The 18,858-nt window shown below is 47.0% G+C and overlaps 1 protein-coding gene across 6 annotated transcripts in view; it reads left to right on the top strand.

The window, feature by feature from the left end:
• ACAP3 (ArfGAP with coiled-coil, ankyrin repeat and PH domains 3) overlaps positions 1–18,858 on the top strand; it is a 101,102-nt gene that overhangs the window by 41,849 nt on the left and 40,395 nt on the right. For all 6 annotated transcript variants that reach the window (XM_033007506.2, XM_033007505.2, XM_033007509.2 and 3 more), the window contains exons 2-5: positions 785–842; positions 4,553–4,672; positions 5,185–5,238; positions 17,768–17,826. In XM_033007506.2, coding sequence (XP_032863397.2) covers positions 785–842; positions 4,553–4,672; positions 5,185–5,238; positions 17,768–17,826 — 291 coding nt within the window. The remainder of the gene's footprint in view (positions 1–784; positions 843–4,552; positions 4,673–5,184; positions 5,239–17,767; positions 17,827–18,858) is intronic.

Genomic DNA, 18,858 nt, shown 5'->3' with positions numbered 1-18,858 from the left:
TCTGCAAGGGAATGTGCTCACGTTTACAGCGCTTACTGTTGGATTTTGGCCTCAAAAAAGTCATTTCATATCACATGCCTGAGCCTGGGAATGCCTCTTGCGAATGGCTGATGTCATGTTACTATTTCATTTTGTGAGGGAGGCCTGGTGACCTTTGCAGCTGGATTCTAATAGCCTCTTACTGTCACATCTGTCCAGTGACGTGGAAAGAAAACAGATCGGATAATCATGGAGCAGATTTATCTGTGTGCAAGCAAAGCCCCACGTGTGTGAAAGAGACTTATGGTGTCAAAAGGACAAAAGAATCAAGATGTGTGCCTGCTTGAGTGATGGTTCCTAAGGTTCAAAGGGCGTAGTTTGCTGTGTGGCTGCACTTCAGGCACAGTTATAGCCTCAAAAATGGGTTTTGGTGGTACTGAAGCAAGCAATCTGTGCTTGATGTGAATGGGTGGCTAAGGTGTGATGATGGTTATTTCTGTGTCACTTAGCATTACTACCAGTTAACAACATTGCCTGCAGGATCAGAACAAGGCCACTGAATGAGTTTGCTGTGTATGACTACCACAGCACACTTGAATTTCCCCATGACACCAACAGAGGTAGCATAATCTCCCTCTCTTTTCCCAGCCCTGTGGAGTTAATTCCTGATGAGGTGTGATCCTAATCCCGAGTAAGTCCTGAGTTTATGTAGCAGCAGGAAACTCCAAAGTGGGAAGTGTGAATCCTTCCTCCTGATCATCATAAGCAATCAGTTAATTATTTCTTTTTGCTGTTGTCATTGCAGGGCAACCATTGATGAAGTGGAAACAGATGTGGTGGAGATAGAGGCAAAGCTTGACAAGGTAAGATGGGGCAACTTAGCTTATTGGTTTGAAGAGGGACTGGTTAGTTCCTGCTTAGGAATATGGTCCTACCAGTCCTCTCTGAAAAGTGAGCCCACCTCAGGCTGTCAGGAAACTAATGTATAATATACATGGGGTTTGTCAACAGGACCATGTCTCCCTCTGCTGACAGGTACCTGTCAGGGCTCCTTTGTGGCTGCCAAAGGAGTTGGGACAAGAGGTCCAGACGGGCTCCTAATGCTGACTGATGGCCTTCTTGTTCTGGTCCTGGGTCTCAGGGGACTGACACTTCTTCTTCTGCTGTGGCAAGTTGTTTGGGTGCTGTCTGTGGATGTCTCCACCACCTTGCTGCTGGTATTAGGCTGTGTGGGGTAGGAGCCATGACGTGTCCACACAGCATGGGCACCACTTGTCAGCTCAGGGGGGTAAGGAGACACGTGCAGGTAAACAAGGGGCCAAATTCACAGTGGTGATCATGACTGCTGTCTGATGTTCAGCCAGGCTATGTGCCACAGCTGTAATCTGAGACTGGAAATATCCTCTCAGGGACCAGTTTGGCCATTTTGCATATACGCTGGTGATTCTCTACATCCTATTGGTAGTTTGGATCTAAGTCAAAGGCTTTATGATGGAAGGCGGCTTTTCCACCCCCACTCCTACTGATGTCTGAGACATCAGCCAAATTGTTTCTAAATGAGAACAGAGAGAAATGAAGAGGAGCCAGAAGAGCTATTGGCTTTTTATCTGCGAGATTTCCCAAAGCTACCAAGGAATAAAACTCCTTCATTTGATGGAGAAATGGGCTTTGTTGAAGTCACAAGCCTTAGGCAAAGCTATGTCCTATAAAACCTATTTACTAATCAAGCTGCTTGAAATGGTTATCTGCACAAATTAACTAGTCTCACTGTTGAAAGCAGCAAAGGAATTTGGGTTATCTGTTTTCCTCTAAGTTAAGGCTGTAAAGACAAAGCATGGGGTGAAAGTTGCTCTGATTCTAGCAGAACTGCTGTCAGTGCTGCCTGTAGTTAGACGACTTGGTGTGGCAGGAACAGCCTTTTACTGTTCAGTGCTTTGTTGCAACTCCATTTGAGCTCCTTTGGGTGATGACCACATTAAAACAATAGTCTCATGCAATTTTGGTCTTCCCCTGACAGCAATTATGGGGTGATATTCTGGTAGTGCAAAGTGGGTAGACATTTCATTCTATTTGCATGCATCATTTCCCCTGTCTGCTGCAGAGATGACCAGTCATGCAAAGTGCTGGCTCAGTCACTGTCAGCGACAGGCTGATCAGGCCTGGGTCCTGGGCAGGTGAGGCCGGAGTTTGCATCTGAAGAGCCACTGAAGTTCAGATTAGTTTCTCTGAGGATAACTTTGGACAAGATGTAGTCACCCCCCTTCCTAATATATCATCAGCTTTTCTAGGGCTTGATGTAAGTGTTGTTCAGTGGCACCCAAAGAGCTGGCATGACTAGTTCTTAAAGAGCAGCAAGCTGGCAATGACTGACTCTGTTTCTCTGTCTTTTACTGTGCCCCTGAGAACTTACTTTATAAATGATTAGGCTTTTAACACTTATTCAAAATGGAGGTAAAGGGTAGTGTAAATGATTGATCCAAGGGAACACCAGAGATTTGGGCTTCATTGCTATTTCAAAAAGATTTCCTTCATTCTGTCCTGTGTTCCATCTGTGAAGCTATCATTGCTCCCTTTGGGAGTGTGCTTGTGCTGAATGGCCTTCAGCTACTAGTAACACAGCCTTGGCCACGAGTGTTTGCACAGAGGCACGCTAGAAACCGCCACGTTGCAGAATAGGCTGGATTTCCTTTCCAGAGGATCTGTCCAAAGCCCTAGTGTACGTCTGGCCTCCAGATGTGACAGGAATTGCATCTGTTTGCTTTTCTTCTCCAGGCTTGGATGGGATAGTACAAGTCTGCTAGCATCCAATGCTGTTCTGTCAAATTGCGTGGACAGGAGAGGATGTGAGTGTGAAAGAGTGAAAACTGTATATACTATCTATACACAGATATACCACGTGTGACTACATATATATTTATACATTCAGATATACTTATATATTTTGACAGAACTGCAGACAGAGGCAAGCAAGCTTGTTCTGCAATGCTTGCATATAGATCAGCCCCCAAAGCCTTGTGGCTGCATAAATAAAACAAGCACCAGGCCCCAAACCAGCACACCGTGCTTCAGTGGGGCTTTGACATGAAGTCAAACTTGAGAGCTACTCATTCCTAGCCTGTAGGTGAGGCTGGTTGACAGGGAAAGCTTTCTAAAGACATTTTTCGTTAGTAAGATTAATATTCCTAGAACGCTTCTGGATTTTGAGAATGGAAAACTTCAGTTCCAACTGGTGTTTGTTATTAGCAGCTAAAGTTTTTTACTTAGCTGAAAAGCATAGAACAGTGATAATTAAAAAAAAAAAAACAAAACAAAACCCAAATTAAAAAAAAAAAAAAAAACAAAATAAAAAAATTCTGCTCAGTGGCCAGCCGTTACTGTTGCAAATCTCTTGGGCCTTTGGTTTATGGATTTATCTTAAGTTGTTTAACATAACCTTTTACAAGGAGCTTTGGCTGAAAGAAGATAGGCTAAATGCCAGGAATTCTGGCTAAGCTAATGTTCCAGTCTTTACAGCCAGTTTCAGGCATGCTAAGGCAGTTTACTGTAGCTAGGAAGTCTGGGAATGTTCCCTGCAGCTGTTAAATTATCAAAAGTTAATAAAGGCTGTCTGGAGATGTATGCCTGTGCTACAGCAAACTAATTCCAAAGTGAGGAAGCCACCCGATTTTGCTGCAAGTTCCAGGTAACTTCATTGGCAACCTCACTATAATAAGGCTGCTGATGAGAATCAGAGCATCTGTGGCTTGCTTAAATTTGTTAACATTTCTCTGAACAAAGCTCTCTCCAGATCCATAAGAAAGACTGTACTGAGTCACAGGCTGTCCAGAGGTGTGTGCTGTAATCCCACATGCTGCACCAGCAAAGTTTCCTTGGGGTGCAGAATTGTGGGAGTTGATTCATAGTTACCTACAGTCTTGATGGTTTAACCTGTGTATGAGGGAACATAGATTTTCACTGCCTGCACACCGCAGACACAGCTTAAGCGGTCCTGATTAGCTGGTTTATGGAAGACATGATATAAAAACACCAGGCTGCTGAATGCCGGCTCACCTTTATTCCAAAGTAAGAGCAAGGCAAGTCTCCACAAGTATACAGAACAGCCGGCTGGGCTCAGAGGCTCAGCAGTCCCAAAGAGCAGCATACTGCCAGCAGGGAGATGCTGGACAGTTTATCACTTCCACCCAGCACCAAGGAGTCTTACCACTCCCCAGTCAATCTGTGTGATCAGGTTCCTTTTATTGCAGTCCTGATGCCTCAGGATAGAGTGAACAGTAGAAACCCACTGGAAAAATGGGCTGCCTCGATTCATCTGTCCTCAGGGGGTAGCCTGGAACTGTTTTTCATAAGTGACAAGCAAAATGTTGACAGAATGACATACCCCAAAAAGTGTGATTTGCATCCCGTTCCTGCCACGTGCAGTGAGGGTTGCTAGCGTAGCCACACCAGGAAGGTGGCTGGCATCCTGTCCTAAAGGTCTGGGCCTGTGGTGTTGGTGCAAGTTAAAACCAGCCTGGTTGCAATTTGTTTTGATGTGATCAGCTGTCCATCTGCTCACACCTCTCTCCTCGTGCAGCTGGTGAAGCTATGCAGTGGGATGATTGAAGCAGGCAAAGCCTACATCACCACGAACAAGCACTTTGTCAGCGGAGTCCGGGACTTGTCGCAGCAGTGCAAGAAGGATGAAATGATTTCTGTAAGTCATCCTATGGGATGGAGCATGGGACACAGTGAGGGCTGGGGGGTGTTAAGCTTCCTGATGCTGTGAATGAACCATATGTCCAAGACCCTTACTCTGTTTAAGTAGCCAGTTAGTATGAGATTTTATTTTTGGAGGAATACAGAGACCATCTGATAATGCAGTGCTGAAAGATCAGAGTGAGATTCATTGTTTGCAGGGAGAATTGGACTTTTAAGAAGCCACAGTGCTGGCAAGGTTGTTGGAATCTAGGTCAGTAAGCATCAGTTATTTAGGAAATGCGGGTAACCAGCCTACACAAGCGACAGCTGACATGTTGATTTTGGCACTAAGCTGGAAAGGACAGGGAGCCTGTGGCTTCAATGTCAGACATTTTTGAAATGCCACCTTGCCAAATGGCAGAGTGGCTCTTCAATTGCTTAATGAGGGTCTCTCTCAGCCGTTGAACCCCTGGGAATGAAGGGCAGCTGCTTCTATTCACTGCCAGTTCTCTTTACCTTTTTTTGCAGGAGTGCCTCGACAAATTTGGAGACAGTCTGCAGGAAATGATTAACTATCACATGGTAAGATGCTGCTTCCTCTTGTCTTTTTGTGTGCTGATGGCAACCACTTTCTCAAGGCACTGATTAATGGTCTCTTGTGTTTGACTGCACAACGGTGGGGTCCATGAAAGCATTGTCCTTCAGGTTCCAGTCCCTGCACATTGTGTACCAAGAGAGCAGCAAAGGGCTGGGAGTTATTGTTGCCTCTTGCAACAATATTGAATTGGATTACCGGTGAGTCTGTGTACTCATAATGATCAGCCCTGATGCATCACATACGCTAGGAAATGAGATTTCCACAGGCTTGCAGAGGAGGTACCACTTAGTGAAAAGGTATGCACTGTTGCATAGGTGCCTTTTGTCTCATTTCAGATCAGAGATGTACAATGAATATGTAGCAGGGTGATGTTGGAGACCCCTTCATCAAAGGAAGAGGAGAGCTCACAAAGGTCCCACACTCCAGATGCCTTGTTCTTCTTTTTGGATAGCACAGGATTTTGTAGTGAGGACAGACAGGGTCCTGAGGAGCTCTGACAGCTCAGGATTCTAGCTGTTAACAGCTTGCACATATAATCTTGTTGCATGTATAATCTATTTGCTGCAGATTTGGAATACACTCTGAAGCTTTTAATTCAGATTTGTGACATTGGGACACTGGCAAGGGTGTGAATGGATCAGACCAAAAGGACTGCATTGTTCAGCTGATGCTGGAGCAGACTTGGGGAGTTGTGTGCAGCTCTGTGTTTAAGGATAACACAGGACATATTAATGCTACACTGAGGTCAAAAGAAGGAAATGCCCAGACAATGGCTATTCTCCTGAGCTGACAGTATCTCATTAACAGAGCCCAAGGAATTAGAATCTGCCCTTTCTTCATCCCAAATACGGCATCTGTAAACCTCGTAGAAGAAGAAGGTGCTTCATGCTTGGTGGCACCATGCCAGGCCCACAATTCTAAGTCTGTAACTCAGTAGGAGCTTAAAGCACAAGTGCTTTGAAGTGAAGGAAGCTTCAGGGTGTCAGCACTGGACTGACCCACTTTTGTACCACGATGCCCCTGTCAAAGTACATTAGGCACGATGCTTGCTTTTGGTATGTAAGTTAGCCGTGTGCAGCTGGAGAAGAAGCTGCATCAAGTCCCATTTAATTATTTCATGAAGCAAGTGGGAAGACTTTCCTAGTAAAAAATGATAGGGAAAAGAGGTACTGTAGACACAGCTCTCCTAGGACTGTTAGTATTTGGGAACAAACAACTATATGACAATGCTGTTTTTGGGGAGAGAGTGAATGAACCAGCGTGAGCATCAGAGAAAAGGTGTGTTTGTGTCAAAGCACAGAAAGTCAAACCCTGATTTTCTGATGCTGCTCAAATTCCCTCTGAAAACATAAGGCCCTTCTGCCAAGGAGCATATGAACCCCTGAGAGGCTACCCCCTCATTCCAGGGATCACATCACAGCTGCACTGATAGGGGCTGGGCTGAGGAGTGCGTGCGGCCCAGCCACGAGGAAGCAGCCCTGGCCAGAAACCTCTAGATGCAGAATGCTGTCTGCTCCGCTACGCCAGCTGTGCAGCTTCCCCTGGATCCCTGGTCTCTGCCAAAAGTGGCACTTCTGGGATTGCTCTTGCCTCAGCCAACTAATAAGCAGGAGGACCCTTCCCAGAGCTGTCAAATCCCCGGCTGATGTGGTATAACCCTTCCCATGCACCCCACCCTGTTCAGCAAGGGCGAGCTCTCTGCTACGTGTGACTCAGGCGTTGCAAAAGGCACTATTTCCCTACCACCAGCTGCATGCACAAGGGGAAACGTGCCTAAATCCTCCCTCCTCCCAGCCTTTGGAGAGCACCCTTATCCCTTGGTGCACAGCAGTGTGAATCCTTCTCCAGGAAATGGCTTTGGAATGACTGCTGCATCTTGGGTCCTCTCCGACGGCTGTTCAATTAGCTGAGTTATTTTTAGTGCCTTCTGCTGTCTCCTTTGTGTGTGCCTGTGCGTGTGTGTGTATGTGTATCTTGGCTCATCTGTGTCTGAGGATCTCAGCTACAAAACAGTTGTCAGTGCTTACTCTAGGAATGTGGCCAGGACAGTATGTACAACTGGAACAACTTAAAAAGAAGGGAAAATATCCCCAAAAATCAGTTGGAAAAGCTTGTTCTATAACTTTATTGCTAAAGCACAGGGCCCGGAGATGCCTTGGTTCTAGTTCAGCAAAATTCAAGCATAAAACCTTCTTGAATATAGAAGATGAACACACTGAGCTCCAGAGCATTCCCACCTTCCTTTTAATGCACAAGGAGGAAAAATCATCAAAGCAACCTTAGAGGACAGATGACGAAAGAGAGTGTTGAGTTCAGAAGAGCTGGAGTCAGTGTCCTCTGCCTTTTTTTGTTCGCTTAGCCACATACATTTGGGCTAATGCCTTACTCATGTCAAAGCAGGGATAGAAGTTAGAAACCTCAATACCTTTATGGGTCTGGACTATTGTACATTTATGTCTCAGCTTCCATATCTGCAAGAAGCATTTCAAGTGCTTTCCTGTCTCTGAGGGGCTATTGGGAAGACACACAGACTAATGACTAACAGAAGCTCTGCTAATTCATGCCAAGTAAATACTAGGATTGTCAGAAAGATGAATCAACACCTCAAGTAATAGAATTCTTGCCCAAACTGTAGAAAGGGATGAAACCAAGGAAGGTTGACAGACAGAAGAAGAGGATAGGTTTAATACTGAGGTTAGAGGTACAGGGATTCAAATTCTGTTGAGTGACACAGACTTCTAGGAGATTACACTGATATAATTGGAAACAGTGTTGGGCCCCTCTCTGATAATGAAGTTTGAGTAAGATGTACTCTGAGAGAGCAGCACTGCTCCATGGGGAACAGTGTCTGTGCAGGATTTCAACCACAGTCAACGGGCTACTTAGCAAACAGTGCAGGGAGCAGTTCTGTGTTGTCCCTTCCCCGTTCAGATCTGTGCTTCTTGCTTTGTCTTGGGGAGAGAAGGCAAAGCAATCAAATTATAAAGCTGTTTGTCCCTTGCAGAACCAAGTGCAGCAGTGCAGAAAGCACTCACACCTCTGGGTTAGTTCCGAGTTAGGAGACTGGCTTCCCTCTGGAGTTGCTTTAGCAGTTTTATGACCTCTTCCAGCCAGCAGAGACTGGCCATACCACAGCGAGAGGCAGTTCTGCCACCTCTCTTGTCTTCTCTCCGTTTTTAACCTTTTCCAGCACCCTTGGCATTCCTCCCTAGTGCTGGCTCAGGGGGTCACACAGGTGCAGAGGGCACTGGTCTGTGTCCAAATGAGCCAGGTTTTAGCTAGTTAAAGCCATTTCACAATGCAACCACGCAAACAGAGCAAACTCCTGACTGCAGTGCTAACTTGTGCTGGCTGAAAAGGCTCATGAAGCTGTGCTCTGGGGCTTCCCTGGACTGTACTCTGGAGGTGACTGCCTCTTCCCATTAAGTATTTAAGAAGTTTGGGCTCCTGGCTTTGGCTGGTCATGTTGACTGCCTGACGTGGCTTGCTTGGGCAGCTGTTTTTCTGGGCGTGGCTTTGTAGGGGAGACAGGAAAGGTTAGATGGCTCGGACAAACTGAAGTAGGCAATAATGACTAAGAGGTCCAGGAACTAATGCCTTTAGCTGGTTGTGTTTGATTTGACTAGTGAGCTGGAGAATGGCACTGTCCTAGCACCCCAGAAGACGTGTTTCTGTAACATGCCAACTGCTTAGCTGGGAGGCTGATTTTGCTTGCTCCTCTAGGGAAAATGGCCTTTCAACGTCTTGAGCGATTGGCTTCCTAGGATGTTCTGTTCAGAAACGTATGCTTAGTGACTTGAAAAAGAGCTTCCTACTGATGTTACAATGCTGACCTCTTGAGGCATCACTGCAGCTGCACATGTCGGTAGCAGCAACAGCAGAAGAGCCAAAGGTCCTGTTGGCTGCCACGTCGCCCCGGAGTCAGATTCAAGGCAGGATGCTGTGCATGTGTTTCTCTTGGTGGCTGCAGTGTGTCTGGGTGAATATTGCATTTTTCTTTAGGGGGCTGTCATTTCCCTCTCCTAACAATCACCTACAGCGTGTAGGTCTGCTGAATTCCTGTACTCAACTTTTCTAACAGCAATTCAGTGGTCCGATTCCCAGTTGTACTGATGCTACAATAGATATGTAAGGGATAAGAATCCCCAGCCTCAGTCATCTGAGACCCAAAATTTCAGTTTGTGTGGGAGGAAAATACCTGATGAGGAATGGCTGTGACTGCTCCCCGTGTTGCAGAAGCAAAATGCCCCACATTTCCCTGTTGACTCTAGGAGTCCTGCAGTTGTCAGCTGTGCTACGAATTTAAAAGCATCAGCTATTACTTCCAGTCCTTGTAAAAGTACATTGTTTAGGGTAAATGGCTCTTTACCAAACACAGGCAGGGCAGAGGTACAGGGTCTCAGAGGTATTTAGTTCTCCAAGTACCACTGGACTCAGTGAAATTGAGGCACTTGGACACCTTTGCAGTGTTAGCTTGCACTTCTCACCCACAAGTGAAAATGAAATCTTGCTCCTGAAAAATTCCTTGTACCTGAGATCCTGAGGGAGTGAGGTGTCTTCCCCTCACTGTGTAAACGCTTCAGTGTCCCAGAGCACTTCCCTCCAACAAATGTTATGATCTGTCCCATTATTTGTGCTGTTCTGTTTCTCCCCTACCTGGCAGGAGCCTTTGCCCCAACACAGAATGAGCTGACATTCTGCAGGAACTCCCCTGCCCATTCTCTGGCAAGTGCAGTTTTGCAGCACGGGGCAGAGCTGAACTGTCTGAAGGATGCTGTGTCACATCACCTTGTCAGGCAAGCTTCCATTTGCTGGTTAGAGGTGCACGATCCATGACAGCGAGTTTCCAGCTACCTCAGTGAGACCTCTGAGCAGCGGGTGGCAGACAGGGACGCCAGAGCCTTGCAGCAGCCTTCCTGCACAGCTTCCCAGAGTGAACCATTTCCTTTCACAGGAGCCTGAGTGGCACGAACTGGAATTTTGCTCCAGGGCCTGAAGTCTCCCCTGTGACCCCTCCTCCTCACTACATACCACACTGGAGCAAATAAATTTTGACTGTGGCTTGCCAAGATCTTCTGTACTGGAAACATTCCTTGCTTGTCTGCAGGCAGATGCTGTGCTGTCAGCTCCAAAACCTCTGTGTTTGCCTCTTTCCTTCCTCCTTATCACCCTCCCTAAAACATGAAACAGATTGAAAGGCATAGCAACCTACCAGATGACTATATGTGAGAAAACAACCTTTCCCTCTTTTTCAGACTCTGATGAATGTAAGTGCAGGAGTGTAGCAAGGTTTCCCCACAGGTAGAGAAGCATAAAGTTGCCATCAGTTCTAGAGTGGCTGATAAGTATGGTCTATTGGATTTACACTATGACACTAGGCAACGGTATTTGGAATTACAGCAGTGCAGAATCTCTCTTTATTTTTTTCACCCCGTTGCCAAAGACTGTTAAACCCTAGACTTGAAGTGGATTTTGTTCCCCCAAAATTCTGATTAGGTCAATGTTCCCTGCGCTGCTTTTAGGTACAGTGCAGTTCTTTCTAGTGCAATCACGTACCTAATCAGCACTGGTGAAGGCAGGGTTAATCCTCTCCATAACCCTTTAAAGCAGACACAACTGGCTATGCTCCCCACCAACCTCTTGGTGCTGACTAGCTGTCCAGATTAAGAGATGTACAATTTATAGATAGTTCAAAGCTGTCAGCATCCAGTTCCAAGGAAGTAGGGAAGGGGAGGCTCCAGGTTACACTGGGGCAAGAGGCAGTGAGTATGGGATGCAATAATCCCTGGTTCTGTGAAAGAATGAGAGGCAGTTTTCCCACCAGCCTATTGCCCTACACGTGCCTTGGAAGGAAATACCAGAATCTGAAGCACATCCTTGTCACATTTACACATCAAGGCTCTTTGCCATACAGTTCCCTCTCTCTGTGTGATCAGAAAGATAAGTGAAAAGATGCGAGTGAAAGTGCTGAGCCCCTTAAGTGCATCTTCAGCAGCACCAGGTATTTTCCAGCTCAGAAGATCTAACATTAACATTGCCCTCATCAGTACTACTCCAGCCAGCACTGTGCTGAGCTTCATTAAGTCCTAAGCTTTCCTGTCTGCCATAAATCACTGTAGCTACGTCACAGGAATCCTCCGGCAGGAGCAGTAGCAGTTTGCAGGGGAGATTTAGCCATGCTGAGCGAGCCAGGAAGCATTTCCTGCTGACCAGAAGCCACCCAAGCTGTGATGAGTCAGCGAGGCAGATGGCAGATGTCATGGGTGGAGGATTGTGGTGGAGTTCAGGGGCAGGGGAGAAGGAAGCGAGAGTGGAGAGTGCTCCCAAGCTCCCTGTTCTCCACAGGGTTGGGTGGACCACCTGCATTTTCTGACAGCACTTGGGATGGGTCCAGGTGCATCAAGCTGCCACAGTACGGGATATCATTTGTGGATGCAGAATTACCACCTGACAGGGGACATGCTTTGTGTCATCTCATGGCTTCACAGTTTTTGCCATTGTGTCCTAGTGCAATGGCATTATACTAGTCCAAAAGACTTCAGAGCTGCTGCCCTTGAAGTTTGATACCAGTCTAGCAGTTAACGCTAGCAGCTCAGTGCTGCATTCTGGATTTCAGAGACTAGGTTTTTGTCAGTTTATAGAATATTTTAGGATTTCTGCTTTCTAGTTAGGGGAGAGAAGCAGCTTCAATAATATGTAAGGGGCAGGAACAAATGTCCTTTCACTTAAGCACAAACTGAAGCTCTTGAACTCTTTGTGAGAGGGACTCAACTTCATCTTGGTTCAAAAGTTAGGCTTAGACTATGTTGGCATCCGACATGTAATAGAAGTACTGTTGTTGGCTTGTTTTCCAGAGCACAAATCCTCAAGTGATCTGTATTACAAAGGCATCACAGATGGAATTCTGTTCATGGGTGGCATTTGTGTGGTGGGCCACATGCAAGAGATGTAGGACCAAATCATATAGCCAGACACGAATAAAAGTTATTTAAGCATTCCCTGCCAAACAAAGGATGCCTGAATTCTGCCTGGCCCTCCTGCTCCTTAGTTACTACGTTCAGTGGCTAGAAGCTGCAATGAAAGAGAAGTAAACTTGAGGAATATGAAATCAGGGAAAAAATGTATAGTATGCTGTCATTGTTGCGTTCTATTTTGTTATTTGAACATCTGCAGGGGTATTTACATGCTCTTTCCAAAGCTCTGTCACACACACCCTGAGCTCAGCTTGCACAGACATGCCATAGAACAAGAAAGCACCCAGGTCTTGGAAAAGCACCTTGCAACTCTGCAAGCAGGACAGGTAGTTGAAGAGAAGAGGAAGAGGTGGAGAGGCCAGGACAGACTAACAAAGCCACTGCAGTCCTAACAGTGCTGTGTTTAATCAGCACAAGGGGCTTATTGGCAGAACGGGCCAATTTTGGGGAGCAGGGTGTCTGGTGGGAAGGCTGACGTAAAGATTATGGATGATCAGCTTCTGCAGGCTGGGGACGGGGGTCCCTTTTGTTCCCCAGCAGATGCTCAGAGATAGCCAACAGAGTTATATCTGGTCAGCCTTGTACCTGCCCCTGCCCCCCCAGCCTGTCTGTAGCTGCTGCTCTCAGAGACGCGCTGAAGGGCCCTACTTTATGAAATTGCTGGTGGGACAGGGTTCCTGAGACTGGATAAAAGGATCAGGCTCTGATTCCCAGGCCACCAGACAACCAACCCTCATTTAAATGCAACATAAACCAGTCCCCAGACTGTTTCTGGGGATATCGGGGACAACAAGGCCTCCAGAGTGGCCATGAGGGAGATAAGCATAGAGATGTGACTCATCCAGCTCAGGAGCACAGAGGCTGGGGTGGTGGCTTGGAGGAGCTGGAGCAAGGAGAGCTGCCTTTGTCCATATGTCTGGCAGCTGCAGAGGAAGCTCCACACCCTCCCATCTCATCAGCTGGAGCCAGTTGTTGCAGGAGAATGGCTGATTCACCTAGTGACCTTGATCTCTCAGGCTATGGCTCTCAGTACACTAATAGACCTTAACGGGGGCCCTGACCAGCTTCACCTGGGGCCTCCGCCCAAGGACTCCATTTAAGCTCTGCCCGAGGCCTTCAGTGTTGGTTTGAGCTGTGCTGTAGCAGCACAGGTCTCTAGCTCAGCTACAACCATACCTAGCTATGGACCCTGGTCATCCCAATTTACGGATGGATTTTTCTAGGTTAATGCTGGCCCTGCCTTGTCACCATGGATCTGCTTGGCAATCTCTGGGCCTGACCATCGTACATGGACAGACTTCCCAGCTTGGCTTTGGACGTGCCTCATCACTACAAACTTACCTGATGATCTTGGCTCTTGGTTGAATCTGGCCGCCATCTCTGAACCTGCCTTGCTTTCTTGCTGTGGTGGGGTGGAGTGTTGGCTAATGAGGCCCCTGCCCTGCCAGCTGCATTATCCCCCCTCAGCTCCTGGTCCAATGGCCTCTGCTGCTCCCTGACAAATTCACACCACAAATGCTGTTGCCTACCTTTAATCTCTCTTCAAGCGCTACTCCCATGTGCAGCGATGATGTCCTACTTCTGAACTTCATGCATGTAAATGCTGAGAGAAGCAGTTCACAGCCAGGCAATCTCACTTTTTAGCTTCTGCTTTGCTTTGGAGCCTGGTGGGACCTCCTCTTCTCTTGTAAGCTCTGCAGGGAGTCGTGTGGGAGTGCTGTAGCAATGGCATCCCTTTGGATCTCTGATGTCTTGTGTCTTGATTTTAGGCTTGTAGTTCCAGGAATAACATCCTGGGCCGCTGAACTTTCTTTCATTTCTTGGGGGCATGAAATTCCTAAGCCCCATGTCAAACACAGGTTTGGATTTATCTTGTTGCTTCAGAAGCCCATGCTGGGAAAGTGAAATGTAGGATCTAGCCTTTTGCTGCTGTTGGGTGAGAGCTGTGTTAACTCCCTTCCTTCATGCTGACCCTCCTGAGGCACAGATGTGTGTGAGTCATAAGCTGGACTTCTCATGTCTTGGTGGAAGCTAAGAGAGAGGGTGGGGTGATATTCGGTCTGGAAAATCTTAAAACAAATTATTTGTTCCAAGTATGTCTGGGAAAGGAGAAAAAGCCAAGAGATGATTTTGTATTTGAAACCCTAGCTCTTAAAACTCTATTTGTTTTGCGTTGAAAATTGAATTGAGGACCCACTTGAAAATATTCCCCTGGTGATCTTGCCTGGCAAAATTAATGAAGAAGCAATAAAAGTAATGCTGGTATCATATGATGCTCCTCAGCAGAGATGCTGCTGGCAGGAAAGGCACATTCATTACCTGGTATCTCCTCAGAAAGCAGTTGGCAATCCCTGCCCCAGACTTGCACCGTATGAATCGGTGCAGAATGGAAGGAGGGGCATCATCACAGTGCAGGGGGGCTCAGTGGGTGAATAATGGGAGCAGAAGGGAAGAGTATCGACAGAGCAGGAGATGTATGTATGTATGTATATTTATATGTATGGCCTGCCTTCCTCATTTGTGCACTTTTCCTGTTCTGGTACAGATACATTTAAATTAAAATTCTACATAAAATGTCCCTGTGCCACAGGCATAGGGATACTGCTTATGTGATTATCACAAGTTCAATTCCCTCTCAGTAAACAACTTGAGTAAGGAGCAATTTTATGAGCTCTGATTTTTAGACCTGGACTGAATCCTTAGTTCATCTTCCTAGGCAGTGTGTGAACAAGCCCATGCTGTGGCAGAAGAGCATTGTGCAGAGGCCTGGAAGTGCCCCGCTGTGTTAGTGCCTCCCTGTTACAGGCAGAGACCATCTGTAAATGCTTCACTTGGGCTGTTCAAAGCATCTGTCCTTTTTCCAGCCAGCACTGGTATGCAGAGCCTTTTGGGCTACCACAAAAGGGCCAGGGCAGTATCCTACTGCTGGGGTGATCTGCCTGGCCTGGGACCTTGCTCGGTTTGTCCTGTGTACTGAATGCTCAGCAGATTTCCCAGATGTAGGTGCAGGTGAGAACCAGGTGGCTTTCTTGCTGCTTGCCTATCCCTGCCTGGTATCACGAGCGGAGGGAAGTGTTGTCAGTGCCCAAGCATCACTTGGGGAAGCTGCTCCATGGGGAACGTTGAAGGCCGAAGCCTCTTGCAGCGCCGTTGGAGAGAGCGAATGGATGCCAAGAGCAGTAAATAATTTACATTGGTAAAAACACAAATCTGGGTGGTCTTGGAGTTTTCTTTCTTTCCCCCTTGATTTGCGTCTGTTCATATTTAGAGACTGTTCATGGCTGTTTATACTCAGCTAGTCCTGGCATGCTTCTTGCTTTGTCTTTGGCTGCAGCAGTGCACATAATGAATGTGCTTGAGGCTCTGCAGCCAATGCTGCTGCTTCTATGCAGAGTGCTTTGCATTCTGTTTGGAGTAGCACACCTGGGTAGTGTCAAAAGCATGACTTGTTTATCTCCTAACAGGAGATGTTAGGTAGGGAGAACATCTGTGTGTGTATGAGTGTTGGCACTGGAAGGAAGGGTCAGGAATGAACCAGAGTGGGTTTGCTAGTAGATTACTATGGGGCATGAGGAGGTTGAAGCCTGTGACCACCTCAGAGTGTGTGTGACATGTCAGATCTCTGCAGCGCCTGCCAAGGTCTTTAGTGTCGTGGTCAGAGTAATGCTCAGGCTGGGAGTTCTGATCCTTTTCCAGTGCAGGGAGGTGGTTTTAGTTTTGTTCTTGTATGTCACTATCCTCCATTTTTAATTGGAAATTAATTAATTATCAATCTTTCCCAAGTCAAGTCTGTTTTTCCTGTGATGGTAACTGGTGAGTGATCTCCCTGTATTTATCTCAACCTATGAGCTTTTTAATCTTACTTTCTCCCCCTATCTTGCTGAGGAGGGGTAGTGAGAGAGTGTGGCTTGGTGGGCACCTGGCAGCCAGACAAGGTTAACCCACCACCTCCTCACAAAAAGCTGCTGCTTTAGGCAATTCCAGCTCTTCTGCACTGTAAATGGTCTAAGGTGACTGTTCCTGCCTCTTGGAAGAAGCCAGGAGACCCAGAGGTGCTTACCACTTTGGGGTTCTTACCTGAACTGCCCAGTGAAGTGAAGAAGGTGGCCAGAAAAGGAGAGGTGGTGGGTGGGTTGTCAAAGGAAGCTGGCCAAAACACTTCCCACTGAAAATCCAAGCTTGCCACAAAGAGGAGGAGAAAAAAGGCAAACTGGAAAAAGCTGTTTGTTTTAATCTGAAGGGCTTCATACAGTCTGCTTGCTGAGAGAAGGTGCCTTGAGAAAGTCCTCTGTCAGCCTCACATTCCCTGGTTGAGAACAATCCCTCATGCTCTGTGGGCTCAGGCAGCCTCTGCTGAAAGGGCTTTGGTCATTCCAGGAGAGGAAACAAGGCCAAATGCTGGATTGGGAAATGCTGCTCCTTGTGACTGCATCCTCAGGAAGACAGACATGGTTACAATTGTGTGTTCCAGGACCTCTCTAGGTTAGCTTGGCTGCTCAGGACACTGTTAAATTGGAGCAAGTGAGCCAGGGTTACTCATGCCAAACAGCTGTAGTGATGCCAGACCCCAGCTCTGTGATGTTTTGGGGCATCATTAAGTTTTGGGCCAGTGCCCAGGCCTTGTGTTCCTGATGGTGGAATGAAATGTAGTCCCTGCCCATTCTTTGTGGGCGACTCTTGCTAGGTGCAGTGTGGCCAATGGCTTTTTCCTGTAACCCTGGGATGATGTGTTATTCCTGCTGCAGTTGCTATGTGGTCTTGGGAGCCTCTGCCCATTTGGTCCCAATTAGCCAAAATGCTGCGTCATCCCAATGCATGTCTGAATTATGGAGTTATTTGTAGTCATGTCTGTCAGAGAGGGATGGGAAGGGTGCTGAGCAGACACCACGGTTAGTCATCTAGCAGAGGGCATGGGGAGAACATCTTTTAAAAGAAGATGGGGAGGGCTGGAAATGAGATGAGCAGACTGTGTAGAGTAATGGGCTTGAGACCATTTTTTTGTGAGTGATAGGAGAGTAGAATTTAAAAGACTTGTAGGAACTAAGTCTCTATACCGTATGCCTGGACCTCTCATCCATGTTCTCCAGCGTGTGGCTGGCTGTGATGTACCTTCAGTGATTGTTCTGGTCTCCTTCTCCAAGTGGTGTAGTGTTGAGGTGACAGTGCCCTCCTCTGGCAAAATGAGACATTCGAGACTCAGGAGAGAGCTCCAAATGGGAACTGTGAAGGCAACTGCTCCTACAAATGCTCCTATTAAGAAAGCGTGTTGCTAGCATAGGGCTCTCTGAGACTCAGAGCCCTGGCACAGGCTGTGGAGCCTGCAGTGCAGGAATTCTGCACTTGTAAGGGAGTGCTGCAGCTACAGAATAAAGCTATTATCCACTGTGACAGCCATCAAGTAATGGACACCACTAAGCCTTCAGCAATGCTGAGTCCCTCATGCTGAAGCTCCTAGAGAGTGTTCATAGATTTTTCTGACTCTTCAGTGTTTCCATGTTGCAAAAATATTTGATATTATTTTCCCTCTCTTTTCTTTCAGATCCTGTTTGACCAGGCTCAGAGGTCAGTCCGGCAGCAGCTGCACAATTTTGTGAAAGAGTGAGTACTTGTTTTGTCAGGTTGGTCTTCAGTTTCTTGAACTTCCATTGCACCTGCCCTGTGTGCACTGGAAACAGAACTGCAACCCCTGCACAACTACTGAAGCTTAGAACAGAAGGGACACTGAAGGGCAGAGGAAAGGATCTAGCCTGTGTGGTGGCTGTTGCTGTCGTCTTGCTATGCTATCATTTAGTTGCTCTGTCAGCCAGATGTCTTCATCCTGTTCCCAGCTCATAGTTAAAGCTGGACATGAGGCATACTTCCAGATCAGAGCATCATCCCAAAGTCTGGTAACGTTCATCTGCAGAGCTGATCCTCTGGGTCAAACACATCCCAGGGTTCAGAACCTTGTAGAGCAGGGCCAGCTCTGCATCTTATGTGATCTTATGTTCAATGTGGAGTTTCCTTAGTGGTGTAAACCAGTGCATGCTCGCAGAAGGAAAGAACTTTGCAGGCAAATGACTTTGGGGACCTGCTGAATCATTGTGTTCTTAGCTCCCCATGTGCAGCAGAGCTGGGCCCAGGAAGTTAATTGGATGAAGACGGTCTGTACCTTCGATCAAGTCTCTCGGCAGGCTGTCCCTGCCATTGCTGCATGAGCATGTTGCCTCCTAGTGTCTCTTTTCCCCAGGGCAGGTACCTAGCACAGCACAGGATCCCACATCAGCTGAATATAGGTCAGAGAGGCAACAGAGGCTTTCAGCTAAGCAGGAGCTGGTTGCTATGGGAACTGGTAATTGGCTGTGAATCGCTCAGCATCTGTGTGGTTTGATGGAGGGAGGGGGTCCCTAGCTGACCCCCGTTCCTCATCCCTATCTTCTTGCCTAGCATTCACCCTACCCCCACTTTCTCTCTAATCATTTCTCTGATGATCTCACATTTAATCTGTTTAAGGCTGGCATTCGAAGGGGGAATTTCACCTTCATTTTGGGTCTGTCATCCTTTCAGCATCTTTGCAACTTACTCTGCTTTGCACTTCTATTGCTCAATCTCTGCACTTGCAGGCCCTGGTGCTTTGATATTTGCATTGCT

Source organism: Tyto alba, unplaced genomic scaffold (genome assembly GCF_018691265.1).
Source record: "Tyto alba isolate M040663 unplaced genomic scaffold, T.alba_DEE_v4.0 Super-Scaffold_20000042, whole genome shotgun sequence".
Lineage (NCBI taxonomy): Eukaryota > Metazoa > Chordata > Aves > Strigiformes > Tytonidae > Tyto > Tyto alba.
This window is presented reverse-complemented; position numbering and strand designations above follow the sequence as displayed.